General features: G+C 53.3%; 3 protein-coding genes and 1 pseudogene across 4 annotated transcripts, besides 1 other annotated feature; 3 read left to right on the top strand and 1 right to left on the bottom strand.

The window, feature by feature from the left end:
• Window positions 1-85: 85 nt before the first annotated feature.
• NCS54_00415900 (Non-specific serine/threonine protein kinase) lies at window positions 86-7,993 on the top strand (the record flags this gene model as incomplete). The annotated part of the gene is made up of 9 exons (XM_053149707.1): window positions 86-695; window positions 746-1,386; window positions 1,437-1,723; window positions 1,771-3,046; window positions 3,095-3,337; window positions 3,387-4,652; window positions 4,700-5,174; window positions 5,223-5,703; window positions 5,758-7,993. The coding sequence occupies 9 exons, from the start codon at window positions 86-88 to the stop codon at window positions 7,991-7,993; spliced, it is 7,515 nt and encodes a 2,504-aa protein (XP_053005682.1).
• Window positions 7,994-8,661: 668 nt separating this feature from the next.
• Window positions 8,662-10,030, top strand: NCS54_00415800 (PARP-type domain-containing protein; the record flags this gene model as incomplete). Its single annotated transcript, XM_053149706.1, has 6 exons — window positions 8,662-8,680; window positions 8,786-8,921; window positions 8,984-9,085; window positions 9,135-9,210; window positions 9,261-9,350; window positions 9,401-10,030. The coding sequence occupies 6 exons, from the start codon at window positions 8,662-8,664 to the stop codon at window positions 10,028-10,030; spliced, it is 1,053 nt and encodes a 350-aa protein (XP_053005681.1).
• A 722-nt stretch (window positions 10,031-10,752) lies between these two features.
• NCS54_00415700 (FAD-binding FR-type domain-containing protein) lies at window positions 10,753-12,618 on the bottom strand (the record flags this gene model as incomplete). Its single annotated transcript, XM_053149705.1, has 1 exon — window positions 10,753-12,618. One exon carries the CDS (start codon window positions 12,616-12,618, stop codon window positions 10,753-10,755), a length of 1,866 nt encoding a protein of 621 aa, XP_053005680.1.
• A 3,645-nt stretch (window positions 12,619-16,263) lies between these two features.
• On the top strand, window positions 16,264-17,025 carry NCS54_00415600 (annotated as a pseudogene). The gene is made up of 3 exons: window positions 16,264-16,436; window positions 16,510-16,567; window positions 16,651-17,025.
• Window positions 16,264-17,025: a sequence feature.
• Window positions 17,026-17,160: the final 135 nt, after the last annotated feature.

The following is a 17,160-nucleotide window of genomic DNA, read 5'->3' as shown; positions in this document are numbered from 1 at the left end:
GCGTCTTCTGCCTGGTCGGACCTTGAATTCAGCCATCCCTCGCTATCCATCCAAACCAGCGTGGAATCACGATGCTTCATGCGTCATGGCCGGAAATATTCATCCCAGGGCGGCTTTGCTTGATCACGGACGCTCAGGCGGTGATTTTGCTGCCGGTCCTCCGCCATCAACCCTAGCTGCCCAGCTCGTGGAGAACATTTCAGCATCAACCAAATCATCTAGGTCGGACGAGAACAGTGAGCTGAAGGGTTTCTTCGCTATCATCCAACGCGTCAAAGATGATCCCGCACTTCTCAAGACCCCCGAGGAGCGTGTCGAAAACAATCACATGCTCCTTTACGTCTACGCTCGCGTTGTCCTGGATGGCATTCGGTTGGACGATCCATTCCTCGACTGGGCCCATGTACGCACCGAGGGCATCAAGGCAATCAACTTTCTCAAATTCACCATCAAGGAGACACCATTGGTTCTCAAACACAAAGTGAATGGTCAAGAGTTCATGTTTCGCGGCCAAGAACCTCTGTGGGTCTGGTTGCTCCCTCAGCTGTTGAGGCTTCTTGGGCATCCACAATGCGTCGAGCTTACGGAGGGCATTGAGGGTTTTCTTCAATACTTGATACTCACTGTAGCGCAGACACGGAGCTTGTGGGACTTGGCTCCTGCTATCATGCTCTATCTGCGTACCACATTGTCTCGTAGGTCTTGCTCTATGGGGTTGGAGACACCTTTTACTCACAGATACTAGGTCTCCTTGACTACCTACAGAATCTCTCAATTGTGCCTTCTTCAGAAGGAATCCTCAGGGACCTGTCCCTTCCTCCAGACTTTGCCGTAAGCCGACACTTGGGCGACGATTTATCCCGTCTCAACCAACTCACCTACCGCGTCGAACGAATGCCACAGGCTCTTCAACAGTGCCTAAGCCTCGGAGATGCCTTATCCTATCCCCTACTATTCGGTGATGTAGCGTTTGACATGGTTTCGTCGTTCTCGGAGAGTGTGGTATGGTTGCTCGACGCTCTTGTGGACATGCGGTCTCTCCAGAAGCGCTACGAATCTGTATTTCCGGGCTCGCCTCTTCATATCATTCAGAAAACCCTACAGATTGTACGGGCGTTGTCCAATAAGAAGGGAGTTGGCGTTTCACTTCGCAATAAGGCCGTCACACTCCTAGTCTTATTTTGCGGCGAGATGGCATCAAGTCCTGACAGCTCGCCAATGCTAGGCTCCACTGACGGGGAGACTCGTCGCACGTATTGCGTGGCGCTTGCTACAATCGCAAAGGCATGCATTGGCGATAGACCCCTTGGTCGGTTAGCAGTATCCAAGCTTGTGGACGAAACTTCTCTGCTGTATCCAGAGATGCCAGCAGAAACAGATATATGGGTGGGAAACCACCCTCAATCAGGCTTTGCCGGAAGCTGACAACTCAACAGAGAACGATACAAACTCTGCGACAAGTCACCGCCGTTCCCCAGCCGAAACTGCTTGACAACGACTTGCATCCTTCAAAGTTTCAGGACGAGTATGTGCGTGAGGCGATCGAAGCGTTGTCAATGACCTATAAGGAACCTGATGTCGACCCCGAGGACCGGACCAAACGGAGAAAAGTCTCATCCCAAGATCATAGCGCCATGTCTGTCCTAGTGAATTCGATTAGGGAGAGCTTAGAACTTTCAAAGGAAGATGATGATAACTGGGCGAATTTCGAACAACAATACCTGTGAGTGATGCCTCAAACGCTGATGCCTCGACACTGATGAAGAAAAGGGATGCGTTCCCGACGGTCGATGAAACGCACCAGTGCCTTGCCCTTGATCTTTTGTCACGAATTTGCTGTCTTGCTGACAGTGAGCCCGAATCGTCCGATGCTGTCGAACCAAAGGCCGCTGATTTACAGTGCCCCGTTTGTGAGACGAATTCATGGCTAGGTCGTACAATTTCCCACGAGGCCATCCTTCACAGGTCTCGGGTTGAAGCTCTCTTCACAAAGTTGGTCCGTTTGCCTTCCATCGCCGAGTCTCGCCGTCCAAGAGTTGCTGCTATGCTGGCGCTGAGAAGAGTGGTCCAACATTGCGATGATACAGAACTGCTGAACTTGGAAACATCCGCCTTGGGTCAGTGGTGTCTTCAGTCTCTGAACAGTTCTTTAAGGGAACTCCGCATCGCTGCAGGGAGGGTCCTGGCAACCTTCTCTCTTGACAGACCTGAGCCAGTTTTTGCACGTATGGTGCTCCCGACTCGTCACCCAGGTAGAAAGGGCATCGCCAATCAGCCCCTTCCTGATCTCCAAGTCGACGCTGCTCACGGTAGTGTACGTTCGAGCGCGACGGATGGGACGTCTCCGATGAAGCGCCAGGATTTGGTGCATCGCAACAGGAAGAATTCAATTGCCTTTCTCAAGTCGCTATCTGAGAAGAACCGTGCCAATCTAACAGAGACATTCATCATGGCATGGGGCCAGTTGGGCACAGTCGTGTGCGAAGACGAACTTAACATGGTCCTCATCAAGCTCATGGAATACTTGGGAAGCAGCAACAACATCGTCTCGGCATTCGCCTTCAATGAGCTGTTGAATTTGTCAGAAGCCCGCGGAGTAACACCCCGTGGTCTCTTTGAGCCTTTCTGGCCAAATCTGGCATACATGGCGACCAAGGATATGGTTCATCGTCCTCAGATGAGCCGTGTGATCGCTGAGTTACTGCAGGTCTCGGTTAACGAGCTGCTTCTTGTCATCCAGACACACGCGGTACCATGGCTAGTGCTTGACAAGCAGAAAGATGTGATCCAGAAGATTTCAGAGGCCCGGCAGGACCCAAGAGATTGGATGGTGGTGATGGATCCCCCGAACCTAGCTGCCACTCTTGCTCTATTGTTGATCCAAGAGACTGAAGACATTACTGCCTTTGCAAAGTCGCGCTTGAACGAAATATCGACTCATTTTCACACTGCGCCCATCATTGAGCTTCTCCAGACAGAGCCTGTTCTCACTGTTATGGAGTTGCTGAAGGTGGCGGGCGAGGCAGACGAATCCAAGAAGGCACCCGTAAGTCAAATACTCACCAATCTATGTCAGGTTCTAATGCCTTTGCAGGTCCGAAAAGCCTTGAACACCATCGCTTCAATGATTCTAGCAGAGAACAAGGACGCCAGGGCGATGAAGAAAGGGGAGAAAACTCCTCGATTCATTCAATCTCATCTTCTTGGCCTTATGGCTCGCCTCACAGAAGTCATCAATGATCCGAATCTTCCATTCCAAGAACGTCGGCGATACATTCGGGCTATGGAACAAATGCTGTGCGTGATCAAGGACTCGGCAAGATTCGCCAGGCCACAGGTGAGAAACTCTGGGTCCCATGCTGGTTCACCGCTCACATGTGCACTAGATTGCCGCCTGTCTACTATCTACGCTGGCGCAGGACACTCTGAGGGAAGCCAGTTTCTCCTGTTGGGCGGCAATGCTCAACTATTTTGATGAAGAGGACGTCGAGCAGCTGCTGGAGACCACGTTCTACGTGGTTACCCAATATTGGGACTCCTTGAACGAGTCAACAGCCCTGCTTGCCAAGGAGATGCTCCAGACCACCGTCAATCGTTACGACGGCATGATCGCGAGATATATCCTCAAGCTACCCTCCCTTCGCCACATTCCCGAGCTAAAGGACGTGGAGACGAAGCTGGAACAACACCGACCAGCAACTCCACTAGTTGAGGAAACCCTAGAAGCCTTCTCCCAGCGGATCAAGCACGAAAACTCAGGCGTTGTCCTCCAAGCACTGACAGAACTGGTCTCATACCTTCAAACCAACCAAAACGCACTGCATGCTTCCGCCGCCAGTCAGCAATCAGACGCTGTTGTTGCAGCGCTTATGCGATCCCTTCTTGACTGCGTCTGCACGTACAACAACCTTCCAGGGGAGATTGCTCCGCTCTGTACCGAGGCGATGGGCCTAATTGGGTGTCTGGATCCTAGCAAGATCGAGACAGTGAGGGAACAGCGGTCCATGGTTATCTTGAATAATCTGGAGACGTCCGAAGAAACCACAGACTTCGTCCTTTTTCTGTTGGAGCATGAACTTGTGCCTGCATTCTTGTCTACCACTGACAACAAGTTTCAAGGATTCCTGTCATTCGCCATGCAAGAGCTGCTCAATCGCTGCGACATCACGGCCGCGTGCGCCATGGAAGGCACCGGCATGCTCGGTGGCAGCGAGATCTATCGGAAATACATTGCGATGCCAGAAGCTGTTCGAGAAGTAGTGGCCCCTTTCTTGGGCTCCCGCTATGTTGTTGCGCCAATGGCCCCTTTGGAGGTTCAGTACCCGATCTTCAGTCCCCCTAAACCACATGCGACCACTCCCCCGAAGCCGTATGCAACCTGGCTAAGATTCATCGTCTTGGATCTTTTACGAAAGGGACAAACCCCTTTTGCAGATATGATCTTTGAGCCTCTTGCGCGTGTCATTCGCGTCAGAGACGTCATCATCGCAGAATACCTTATCCCACACTTGGTTCTGCATCTCCTTTTAGGATTCAGAAGTTCCAAGAAAGAAAAGGACGACGTCCTCGGCGAGTTACTCAACATCCTGAGGCATCAACCTGCAGAGAACGCCTCGTATCAGGAGAAGGAGGAAATGAAGCGATTTTGCCATGTAAGTTGTGGAACACCTGGCAAGGTTCACCTGCTAATGGAGTTCAGGTCGTTTTCCGGGTTGTGGACTGCGCAATGAGATGGATCCAGACCAAAAGAGCCGCAGGGCGCCTCACCGAGTCCGACAAGGAGAAGTTGACCCAGGTCCAAGAAGCTCTAGATATGATACCTGCCGAGTTGATATCAGAAAGGGCCATCGATTGCAACGACTACGCCAGGGCTCTCTTTCACCTTGAGCAACATGCCCAAAAGATGGAACAGAGAAAAAGAAAGCCAGATGAGCGCACTCGCCTTCTCCAGAAGCTCCAGGACATTTACGCCAATATCGATGAACCCGATGGGCTGGACGGAATATCGGCCCATCTTCATGTTCTCGACATCAACCAGCAGATCCTGAGCCACCGCAAGGCCGGAAGATGGACTGCGGTACAGAACTGGTATGAAATGCAACTAGCAGAAAGCCCCGACAACGTCGATTTCCAGATCGACTTGCTTCACTGCCTGAAACAGGCTGGCCAACACGGTGAGGAACCCAGAAACCCCCTTGTCGTTCTTGGCTAATTATAAACAGAGGTCTTGTTGAATCATGTTGAGGGAATGCATACCGATGTTTCGACAGACAACAAGATCATGCCTTATGCTGTGGAGGCGGCATGGGTGACGGGCAGGTGGCAAAGTCTGGCCAAGTTCAGCAAACGATTCCATGGCGATGTCGTCGAGGACTTCAACATATCGGTCGCGACCATTTTTACCAAGTTGAGGAACAAGAGTGACTTTTCCGAGTTGACTCTCCTCGTGAATGACATGAGGAGAAAGATTTCGGCATCAATGAGCACCTCATCTACTGCATCGCTCCAGGCTTGTCACGATCTTCTCCTCAAGGCTCACATCCTCACCGACCTGGAGATAATCATGGCTACGCCAATAGAAGACGAGGTGGCGCGTCAGAAGTCCATGTCCCTTTTGGATCGAAGACTTGAGGTCCTAGGTGCTTATGTGAACGATAAGCAATACCTTCTTGGGATCCGCCGAGCAGCTATGGAACTCAGCCGGTAAGTCAGGTTGAACAAAGTATGCAGAGAGTCCCCAGCACTAACCGCGAATAGGCCAGCATTTACTGACCTTGACATCTCGGGCCTGTGGCTGTCAAGCGCACGGCTTGCGAGAAAGACGAATTCGTTACACCAGTCGTTCAACGCTGTTTTACACGCCTCCAAGCTCGGCGACGATGGTGCTGCCATTGAGAATGCCAAGCTGCTCTGGAGAGAAGATCAGCACCGCAAGGCGATTCAGATTCTCCAGGGAGCTATCAAGAGCAACAAGTTCATGACACAAACAGGAACTTCAACCAGCACCAGTTCCACCAAATTGAGCCCGCAACAAAAACTGCTGACAGCGAGGGCTCAACTCCTCCTTGCCAAATGGCTCGACAGCGCTGGTCAAACGCATGCCGGAGCCTTGCGCGAGAAGTATCAACAGCCGCCCAAAACGTACTCCACGTGGGAGAAAGGACACTACTACCTTGGCCGACACTACAAGAAGATCCTTGAGGCCGAGAAACCGCTCAAGGTTGATGACCAGAGCGACAACTACATTACGGGCGAGGTTGCTAGGCTTGTCATTGAAAACTACGTGCGCTCGCTGAACTCAGGAACGAAGTATCTCTACCAGACTCTCCCGAGGATCTTGACCCTTTGGCTGGACCTGGGAGCACAGGTGGACAAGGCACCTGAAGGCAAAGTCTCACTGTCTCGTGAGCTTCATCGGAGACGCGTGGAACAACTGAATCTTTTGCACTCTTTCCTCGACAAGTATATTCACCGATTACCAGCGTATGTCTTTTACACGGCATTGCCGCAGATCGTCGCCCGTATTGCGCACCAAAACCCGAACGTCTTCGATCGACTCACACATATAATTGTCAAGGTTGTCGAGGCTCACCCTCGGCAGGCACTCTGGAGTCTGATCGGCATCATGACAACCAGACAAGTGTCGGAACGAAAAGCGCGGGGCACTCAGATCCTCCAAGCATTGAGGAGCGTATCCAAGAAGGTAGAAGGCTCGACATATGACCTGAAGTACCTACTGAGGATGGGAGAGAAGCTAGCGGAACAGCTACTTCTGGCGTGTCAGAATGGAGACTTCCATGGCAACAAGACGGTCCACGCCAGTCTCACTCGAGACCTTCGATTCAACCACAAATGCACACCCTGCCCGTTGGTCGTGCCTGTCGAAGGCTCTCTGACGGCGACACTGCCAGCTGTATCCGAATACGTCAAGAAACACAAGGCATTTTCGAGAGACGTGGTGACGATTGGGTCCTTCCTGGATGATGTTTTGGTGCTTAGCTCGCTCGCCAAACCAAGACGACTCACGGCACGAGGCAGTGATGGAAAGCTCTACATGCTCCTCATCAAGCCAAAGGATGACCTGCGAACTGATCAACGTTTGATGGAGTTCAACGGGTTGATCAATCGATCGTTGAAGCGAGACGCCGAATCTAGTCGAAGGCAGCTCTACATCCGAACGTACGCAGTCACACCTCTCAACGAAGAGTGCGGTATCATCGAGTGGGTGCCGGGAATTAAAACCATGCGAGACATCCTCATTGGTCTCTATGCTTCACGGAAGATCTATCCTGATTACACTGTTCTCAAGCAGCTGATGGACGAAGCCTGTCTTTCAGATGGCAAGACAAGAGTGTTTACAGATGAAGTTCTCGGTCGGTTCCCACCAGTGCTTCAGCTGTGGTTCACACAGCAGTTCCCCAACCCATCGGCTTGGTTCAGTGCCCGGTTGCGATACACACGCTCATGCGCCGTCATGTCCATGGTGGGCACGATTCTCGGACTTGGTGACAGGCACGGCGAGAACGTCAACCTGGAAGAGGGCAATGGAGGAGTCTTTCATGTCGACTTCAACTGCCTGTTCGACAAAGGTCTCACGTTTGCCAAGCCCGAGCGTGTACCGTTTAGGCTCACTCACAACATGGTGGCTGCCATGGGCATCTATGGCTATGAAGGGCCGTTCCGCAAGTCGTGTGAGCTGACTCTGAGTATCCTCCGACAACAGGAAGAGACGCTCATGACAATTCTCGAGGCATTCATCTATGACCCGACGTTGGATCTACAGAAGGAGAAGCGGACGCATCGAAGGGGAGACGTAGGCGTCAAGCTGCAGCCGCAGAGTGTGGTAGACAGCATCAAGCGCAAAGTCAAGGGATTGCTCCCGCACGAGAGCATTCCATTAGGAGTCGAAGGACAGGTGGAGGAGCTGATCAAGCAGGCTGTTGACCCTAGAAACCTAGCAGCCATGTATATTGGGTGGTGCCCATTTCTTTGAGATGGTGCAACGTTTCAGCTGGGGTTAGATAGATACCTAGACAATGGGTTCTTTTAAATAGACAATTCAAGGCATATAGAGAGAGGGGAAAGCGTGAATAATGAAGGAAAATGAAAACTGCAGATCAATGCACTGCCTTCCAAGATGCCTAGCTTTCTTTATCTGCATTTTAATTTATTGCCGGTTGGTTGGTTATCGGGGGCGCATTATGGTGGTGGTGAGGGAGGGGGCCTGTGACTTGGGTAGCTCCTGCCTGGAAGAAAAACGAACGACGCGTCGCGCGCACCTCGCACCTCCCTCAGCCCAGCCCAGCTCCAGCTCCTTCCCAAGCTCCATGCGTTGGCAGCGCCTCCCACTTCACCCTTCCTTTCAATCTCTCACCTCATCTCCCCTCTCTCACTCTCTGCCTATTTTTTTTACTTCACAGGCGAAGGGATATCTATAAATTCCCTCTCCTTTCCCGCCAGGTCTGAGGCCGATATTTGATTTCCTCACACTGTTGCGCCTCTTGATTTTTACCCTGGCCATTTTCTCCAGATCGCGCGCGCAAACCCAAGCGAAGCTCGCCCCTCTCTCTGTCTGCACCCTTTGTCTCTCTCGACTCATATTTTTCCCTCTCTCTCGTGCCATTTTCGTCGCATCACAGCACATTTCCTACCACCGCAAAGATGGGCGAATACCGTATTGGTGAGTCTCGAAATTTCATGTTCTCGTGGGCGCCGTTGTCGCGCTTCTTGCGGCCGCTTCTCCCCCAAACTCTATGACGAACCATGATTTCTAACGGCGTCGCAGAGGTGTCCCCCAACAACCGCGCTGGTTGCAAGGACAGCGAGTGCAAGAAGACCAAGGAGAAGATCACTAAGGGCATGCTCCGCTTTGGCAGCTGGGTCACCATTGAAGATCATGGAAGCTGGGCGTGGAAGCATTGGTAAGATGCCCTAGTTTCAGTCGCAGTCGCAAACCCAGCAGTCTGGCTAACGTGTACCATAGGGGATGTGTCTCCGGTCAACAGCTGCAGAACGTCCGCGATCTCTGCGAGCAGGGCGATGGTAGTTTTGACTGCGATGCTATCGACGGTTACGATGAGCTTGGGTAAGTATTGATCCTGCACCATGCTTTGTCTCTGTACTCACGCTCCCAGGGACCATCCTGATCTGCAGGAAAAGGTTCGACGCTGCGTCACCCAGGGATTCATTGATCCCGAAGACTTCAATGGAGTAAGTCTTTCGGGTTGCCTTGCTGGTCAGCTCAACTAACTATCATGTAGGATCCCGAGAAGAACAAGCTCGGCGAAAAGGGCATCCATCTGACGGCTGCTCAAAAGAGAAAGAGGGAGAAGGATGCTGCTGCTGCCGCTGTAAGTTCTTAGCCAACTTGTACCACCAACGTTGCTAACCCAATATCTAGGCTGCTGACGACGACGACGAGGATCAGCCCAAGCCTAAGAAGGCACGCAAGACCAAGGCCGTCAAGGCTAAGAAGGAGGAGGATGAACAGGAGGAGGAGCCCGCTCCTGCTAAGCCTGCCCGTGGCAAGAAGGCTGCTGCTAAGGCCAAGGTCAAGGATGAGACTGAGGACGAGGCTCCTGCCCCCGCTCCCGCTAAGAAGGGACGCCGGACTTCAGCCCAGAAGGTCAAGGATGAGGCTGATGAAGAGGAGCCTGCCGCTGCTCCTGCTCCCGCTAAGAAGGGACGCCGAGCTTCGGCCCAGAAAGTCAAGGACGAGACTGATGAAGAGGAGTCTGCTCCTGCTCCTGCTCCTGCCCCTGCCAAGAGAGGGCGAAAGGCCGCCACCAAGAACACTGAGGAGGACGATGAGGCTCCTGCCCCGGTTCCCACTAAGGGGCGCAAGACTGCTTCTCGGAAGACGAAGGATGAAGCTGAAGAGAAGCCTGCCGCAGTCAGAAGACCACGCAGGGCCGCCGCCAAGAAAGCCCCTGTTGCCGATGAGGATGAAGACGCTGCTGAAGAACAGGAGGAAGACGAGAAGCCTGCTTCCAAGGCCAAGGGCCGTCGTGGACGCCCTCGCAAGGTTTGAGCGTATCTTGGTTGAGATGTCGAGGTGTCTTGGGGAGTGTTGACCTGCCAAGGGATAATGATGTTTCCTCGGTGAGGCGAGGTGTTGAGGTATGATCAGTGTGCATTTCATGTTTTGGGAGCGTTTTGCCATGATATCTGGTGGACTGATGAAGGTTGTTTGGTTGATCAATGGGGGGTCAATGTACAAAATAAGGTACGACTGTAGTGTAATAATTCAGGGCATGGTGGAATTTGCTTGAGCAGATGATGTTGTGACCAGCAACTGATAGATAACCTTGGGGATATGATTGTTGACCAGATGATCTTTTCATACCTAAGCAACAGATACGTAGGCATACATGGCATGATATGAACTCAACGAACAAAAGTGAGATCCTACGGTACATAGTCTCGATTATACCATGCATTTCCTTCAATTGTTGGTGTTGTCTTCCTACTTGCCTCCCTACCTACTACAATGACACCTCAAGTCGTGATTCGTAAAGACCAGGGGTGAAAGGCTTCCAAGGATATGGCGTAAAAGGCACTAGTCTCACACATGAATGAAGTAGATCTATATGTTATCATTGAGCCTATGGAAATGCTAGAATAGTGCGTTGGTTCGCGCGCTCCTCATATACAACCACACGTCACCCTCCCGAGATAGTTAATTGTCCTTTGCCTTGAATATGTACAGTTTGAAAGAAACCCCTCTCCTTTTCACGGCCCCTTGCTCGCTCATTACCACGTAAAGCTCTCCTCGACAAAGTCCACAACGCTCGAACCCTGGACTCCGCGTGCTGCTTCTCGGACGTCATCGGCGAGGGCACCTGGACCGCACACGGTGACGCACATGGCTCCCATTTGCTCCTGGACCTCCTTCTGGAGGAGGAGGGGAATGTTAGGCCGTCCTGGGAACATGCGCACTGTGGCGCTAGCACTGACGATGTCGCTTGGGTTCTGAGGCCGAGTCACGAAGACCTGGACGCGGAGGACGTCTTTGCGGTTGGGCATGCGGAGGATCACGTCCATGTACGGGCGAACCCACTCGAGGGACTCGTACTCGCGGATGATCCAGACGAGGGTGATGCGTCGAGTCGCTGTCGTGCCGTCGTTGTATCCTTGGAGGAGGTGGCGCATGTACGAGACCTGGTGCGTGATGCCAGTCGAGCCGGCAAAGAGGATGACGTGACCGTACGAGTCGAGGCTGTTGTGGCCGGCGTAGGGGCCTTCCATGGCAGCCTTGATGCGAAGGGGTCGGCGGGACAAGGAGACGCGATCGTTGAGCTTCTTGGTGAAGCCGGTCTGGGCACCAATCAGGAATGAAACCTTGGTGGTCGTGTTGGGCTTGTCGATGGCGTTGAAGGGTTCCTTCTCGAGGACGGGCAGGGAAGAGTCCTTGACGTGCTCAACCCAGGCGATGGAGAAGGGGTGGCTTTCCCAGGCGCAGAGGCCCCAGAATCGCAGGTAGGCGTGGGTTCCGGGCTGCACGTCGACGTATCTGGGCAGGTGAAGTGTTACTCGGGTGACGTTGCCAGGCATGTCTTCACAGAAAGCGTCAGTCCATCCCTTGGCGGACCAGTTGACGTAGACGATCCGGATCATGCGAGCAAGGCGGTCAGCGAACCAGAGAGCCATGATGGCCATGATCCAGGGGAGCTGGGGAAGACCACCAGGGAGTTCGGACGAGGCACAGTGAGCCCAGGTGGCGATGAAGGCCACAAAGGCCAAGACGATGTGGACGTTGAGAAAGGTTTCGTAGAAGGCGTGTCGCAGAGGCGAGAGCGAGAGAATCAGGAGGAGGGTCATAGCCACCGTCCCGACTGCTCCTGAACCCACAAAGAGGTTGGTGGCGATGGAATGTCCAACGCCCTCCCAGCCAATGTCGTCAACGGCAACAATCGCCCAGGCGATGGTGTGGATGATGGCCTCGAGGACGACGATGCGACCCATCCAGCGATGAAGCAGGTTGTAGGTATCGAAGCTGATCTTGAGAATGGCGATGAGGGGGTTGTTGCGTCCGGCAAAGATGATGAGGGGCACCATGTTGACCAGAGACAGAGTGCCAGAGCGGCCTCGAAGCTCAGCGCAGAGAGCCATCTTGTTCTCATTGGCCCAATCGAGGACAAACATGTAGGCAGTGTTGCTACCGAGGTAGATGAAGAGGATGACAAAGTGAAGTCGTGAGGGGAGGGTACCCATGCTGATGGCGGAAGAGAGCCTCATTTCTCTATTGTGACGCTTCTTCCACAACGGCGCATAGATGATGTGCTTCTTGAGATCGGGCATCCAGCTCCACTGCGAGGTTCTCCAGTAGCCCTGCTTGTTGCCGGCCACGTTGAGCGTCGACACCTGGCGGAGCTTTGCCCAGAGGATCTCGAAGATGCGGATGCCAAGAACGATGAGGGCCATAATGCCCAGTGTCCACCAGAGCACATCCTTGAAGAGCAGATTCATAGGTTGATTGACGCCATCGAGACTCGAGTGGTAGTTGGGTGTATAAGAAGCCTGCTCGGGGTTGGCGTGAGCCGCCTCGGCACGGCTCTGCAAGGTCGAGGTAGCCATGAAGGAGTTGGCACTAGCGATCCGGCGCCGGTAGAAATCCATCTTGTTTGGTTAGGTGTAGCAGTAGTAGCAGCTCCTTTAGGAGCAAAGAGCGAGAAAATGAGCGGTATATGCCTTGTTTTATCGGGAAATGTCGAAGAGATGAGAGAGTGAATGGACGCTGTTCGCGGCGGGAAGAGGTTTGTCCCAGAACAAGAAAGAGACGACGGTGATTGAAAGAGAGTAGATGTGCGCTTGTTCCTCCTTTAGTGATTTGTATGTTCAGAATTGTCAGAACATGATCGTGAGTAGTCAGTCGTTTGTCGTGGTCGTTAAAAAGAAGTGAAAATCAGGGTTGCTTGTCGATGATGAGCGCGGTGCTCAGCGGTGTAGTCGTGGTAGTTTGGGTGAATCAAGGCTGTGTTCAACACAACAATGGTGACACGGCGCACAAAGGCGATGACGGAGAAGAATGGGAAGGTCCAAGAGAACAATGAATGAACAGTGTCTGCAATCCGGGCAGAACAAAGGGCGATTGGAATCGAATCACGCGCGGTGCTCAATGACGTCCCGTTCACCTCGTCCACGAGGTGCTTGTGCTCAGATGCAGATGGGGATGCAGCCAGGACTAGCTGGTGATCTCCAAGTTGGCGGAAAGAGAGGATCTGCAAAAGAGGGAGAGAGAAGAGATTGACCGAACGTCGTGAAGAAAAGCGAGTGCAAAGTTGAGAAAGGCAGGGCAGGCGGCAGACGATCGACGTTTGGCGCGCGGTGCTGGTGCTGTGCTATGTGGTGCTGTGCGAGGGAGGAATTAAAGGCGCTTGTCGCAGCACACACAGACGAGAAAGGATGAGATCGGCAGAAACAAGGACGGCAGAGACCTATGTTTTGAATGATTTCAGAAGATGAAAAAAATGTTCCGTCCCAAGACCCAGAAACCGGGCACCGAGAAACAAACACGCGAGAGCGGCTGTGGCGGGCAGCTGGTGAGCAGTTGTCGTCGTCGTGATCTAATGAAACCGGAAGCAGCAGAAATGGACCAGCCTCGGGCAAGAATGGATTGTCTATAAGAGGACAATGGACCGATGAAAAATTGAAATGAAGGGGGAGAATAAAACCACCGTGAACAGCGCAAAGCACACGAGAGAGGAATGAAGGTATGACGCCTCCCAACTTGCACCTCGTGTGTCGAGGGCGGCCACGGCGATAATATGTAAACGAGCCCCCAGCCAGAGAAACGGACCGCTAGCGCTGGATGGAAGGATTTACTGCGGTCGTCTGCTAGCCCAGCGGGGAGATGCTCACGTCCGTTCCCCTGGGGCCCTCGGATGATCCCCTGTATCGCCTCCCCAGGGGGGTTCTATCTCCACCCCTGGCAGGTTCTTCAAGATGCGAGTCAAGCTCGTGACTGGTTGGTTCATCCGCCTTCTTGGAGGGTGTGATTGTGTGTTCTAGCCTTCCTAGCCAAGACCCTCTTGGGAAATGGAGCCAGCGGTCTAAGATATCCAATATTTCTTGCCTAACCACGTTTTTTTCTATCGTAGTGTCGCTCGTGGGCGTCTTACACGAGAGCTGGAAGGACCCAAGGCGCAACGAACCAGCGACCGTTTAAGCGCTGGCGTCCTCCTTTGGCGGCGCCTCCAATAATCCCAGATAACCTTAGCAAAGCCATCGCCCTCTGCACGCTACATAGTACGGCTGGGGCGCTCGCAGCAACGGCTGGGCTGCGCTGGACTCCATGGCCACGCAGCGGTCTGGCCTATGGGACGTCAGATCTGCCAAGAATATCCCAAGCTCTCGGCCGCGAGCGAAGCGGGATCGCCAATCAATCCAGTGGCTGCCGGCGGTGCAACCCCCCAAGCCTCTGAAACGGGCCTGGCTCAGGGGTGCCCTCCCCTTTGGTACAGCGACGGGCAGCAGCTCTTCAGGGGTCCGACGCTGTCACTGGTTGGCTCCGGGAGCGCCAAGACGACGCCGGTCCCTCTTCCTTCGGCGCCTGCTGGCCACTCGATGCTCCGCACGCCGGCCGCGAGTGAGACGTCAACCTCGCGGAGGCATCCAGTTGAGAATGCCCGTGACGCTATCGTCGCCCCTCTCTTGTTTCTGTTTCTTTCTGTTCTGTTTGATGTTTGGACAGTCCCCTCTCGGCTCCGGCCCTCAATGGCTTTGTTTCCTGACGCAGTGCCGTCGCATGCGGACACTTTATGGCCTGACTGAAACAATCTACGGCGAACACGGCAAACTTGGAGGGCTAGATCCGTCATTCATGCCATGAATCATGGGAATCAACTCAAGCACCGCCGCTCGCAATCCACCTGCCATTGTTCGACAGAGCCCCTCCCCTCCGTCAGCTTCCGATCCGTGCCCCTTGTCAAGATTGTCGACTCGACTCGGGCCAGGGCCCAGATAGCCCTGCAAAAGTCATCACCGCCAAGAGTGGGAGGCCGGCCCGCTGACAATTGAAATCCTCGCCTTGTGGTTGATGGAATCTAGATTCGACGTCAGTTATCTCTACGCCGGAAATATGCCCGCCGCCTCAGGTGGGCTGACGGCCTGCGAGCCTCTGCATCCTTCACTGCCAAAGCGGGATGAACAAGCAGGGACAAGCCTCTAGCACGTCGCAGGTTAGATGAACAAGTGCCAGATGCCCTCGCTTCCGCCGCCCTGGGATCTCTTGGTGCCCGTCCCATGTCAGAAAAGGAAAGAAGAAAAGAAGAAAAGATGACGGCCCGGCCTCCGGGTCATGAACCTGATGCTTGCATCAATTCCGTCCAGCCACGCGGTGAACCATGAGACATGACGAGGCCGTCCTTGTGCCGTCCCGTCTTTGGACGTTGGCGAGCATTGGTCTTGATGCTTCGGTTTTGACTCACCTCGGCCCATTTCTACCCCAGGATCGATGTAGGTCGGAGCCTGCCGGCATCTTTTACCGCGCCAGGGACTGGAATGCCGATTGTGGCATGTTGTCATCTGTGTTGGTCAACAGCACGGACGGCATCTCGAATGATCCCAGCATCGGATTGATGACCATGGGCCACACAGATCCGAGCTGGTTGTCCAGGGTAGCCGCCGGCGCCTACGCAGTCAGTCGTGGAAATCGTGTTGGATGTTCTACATATGCGGGATGGCCGCGTTGATCCATCAATGATATCACTTGCTTCTATCTCTGTATGAGGGGCGTTAGCGATTACCTATTGGAGGCTTTGTTGGTGCCGTTACCCGGTAGGTGGTTTACTTCATCTTGAGAAACTTCAATGACGTGGATGCATCAAGGTTTGACGGTGACAATTCTGCCCTGCGTGCTTGCTACGCGACAAGAGAATGGCGGTTAAGAAATAAATAGCGTGTTTTTTTTTTTTTTTTTTTTTAACTTACATGACATGTCCCGGGTATATGTGAATTGGCTGTTTCTTTACCTTACTCTGGATATTAATACAAGAGTTAAGTAATTAACTGAATGACTACCTAGTGTCACAACACCCTATCTAGGCAAAATGAGATTTCATTTACCGAGAAATAAATCCTAATACGCAACACCATTGGTTTATCCCACAGCAATTCAAGTCGGTATTGAATGTCCAAATGGCACAATACGCTGGTCACTCAATCGTTATATCCGTGTCATCTACATCGGTGAAGGGTTTCGGTGTGCGGTGAGGCGCCACACCCAAACGCCACATACCGCGCCACTCGGCCAGATGGCCAGGAACATTGAAACCTGAGGCACTCACTGATCGCTGCTCCGTGACGCTCCCGAACAACGCCGGAAATTTCCAGGAAGGCTATCACGAGCCGGCATTGAACATCGGTTGCACGGCCATTGCCCTCGACACAATGGGTTCCAGCGAGTCGAAACCTATCTCCGCACACGTGTGGAAGGCGTACGTCCCCCTCAATGCCCCAGAACCGACCCGATCATGCTCAATCGATAACTGACGGCTTTCCAATAAACAGCTCAGCGCCCAACGGCCTCTCACAAGACCTCGTCGACTCGCTACAGTCCAGTAACGAGGTACATCACCCCCCATTCGAACCGCAGACCGAAACACGATCATAGTCTACTCGATTGAAACTAACAAACGTCTTCCCCACCAGACTGATGCCTCCCGCACCAAGATCTACGAGCTCCAGATCCAGGCCCGCGTGGCCGAGGAGCTCAAGAAGCTCCAGCAGCAAGAGGACGAGGCCCTCAAGGTCGCACACGACAAGCTAAACAGCGCCGAGTTCAAGGAGAATGGAAGTCTGAGCCAGCACACCGTCAGCAAGGAGATCGAGGCGATGCGGAAGCGGCTCGAGGAGCGCAAGCAGGTGCGGCCCCTGCCCGACGCCGTCGAGGGCGCGCGCAACGAGGTCATCCGATGCCTGCGGGAGCACGACCGGCGGCCGCTCGACTGCTGGCAGGAGGTGGAGAACTTCAAGGCCGAGGTCAAGAAGCTCGAGAAGTCTTGGGTCGAGAAGGTTGTGTCGTAAGAGATGGGGATGAGATAGAGGGGGAAAATGGATTCATCGGTATAGAGATATGGTGATGATGAGCCTTGGAAAGATACGCACGTGTACATTATGACATTGGCGGCGATAAAGGCTGTGTTGAGGAATACAAAATGT

The sequence above is a fragment of the Fusarium falciforme genome, chromosome 3, assembly GCF_026873545.1.
Source record: "Fusarium falciforme chromosome 3, complete sequence".
NCBI lineage: Eukaryota > Fungi > Ascomycota > Sordariomycetes > Hypocreales > Nectriaceae > Fusarium > Fusarium falciforme.
Note: the sequence above shows the minus strand (reverse complement) of the source record. Positions and strands in the feature narration are given on the sequence as shown.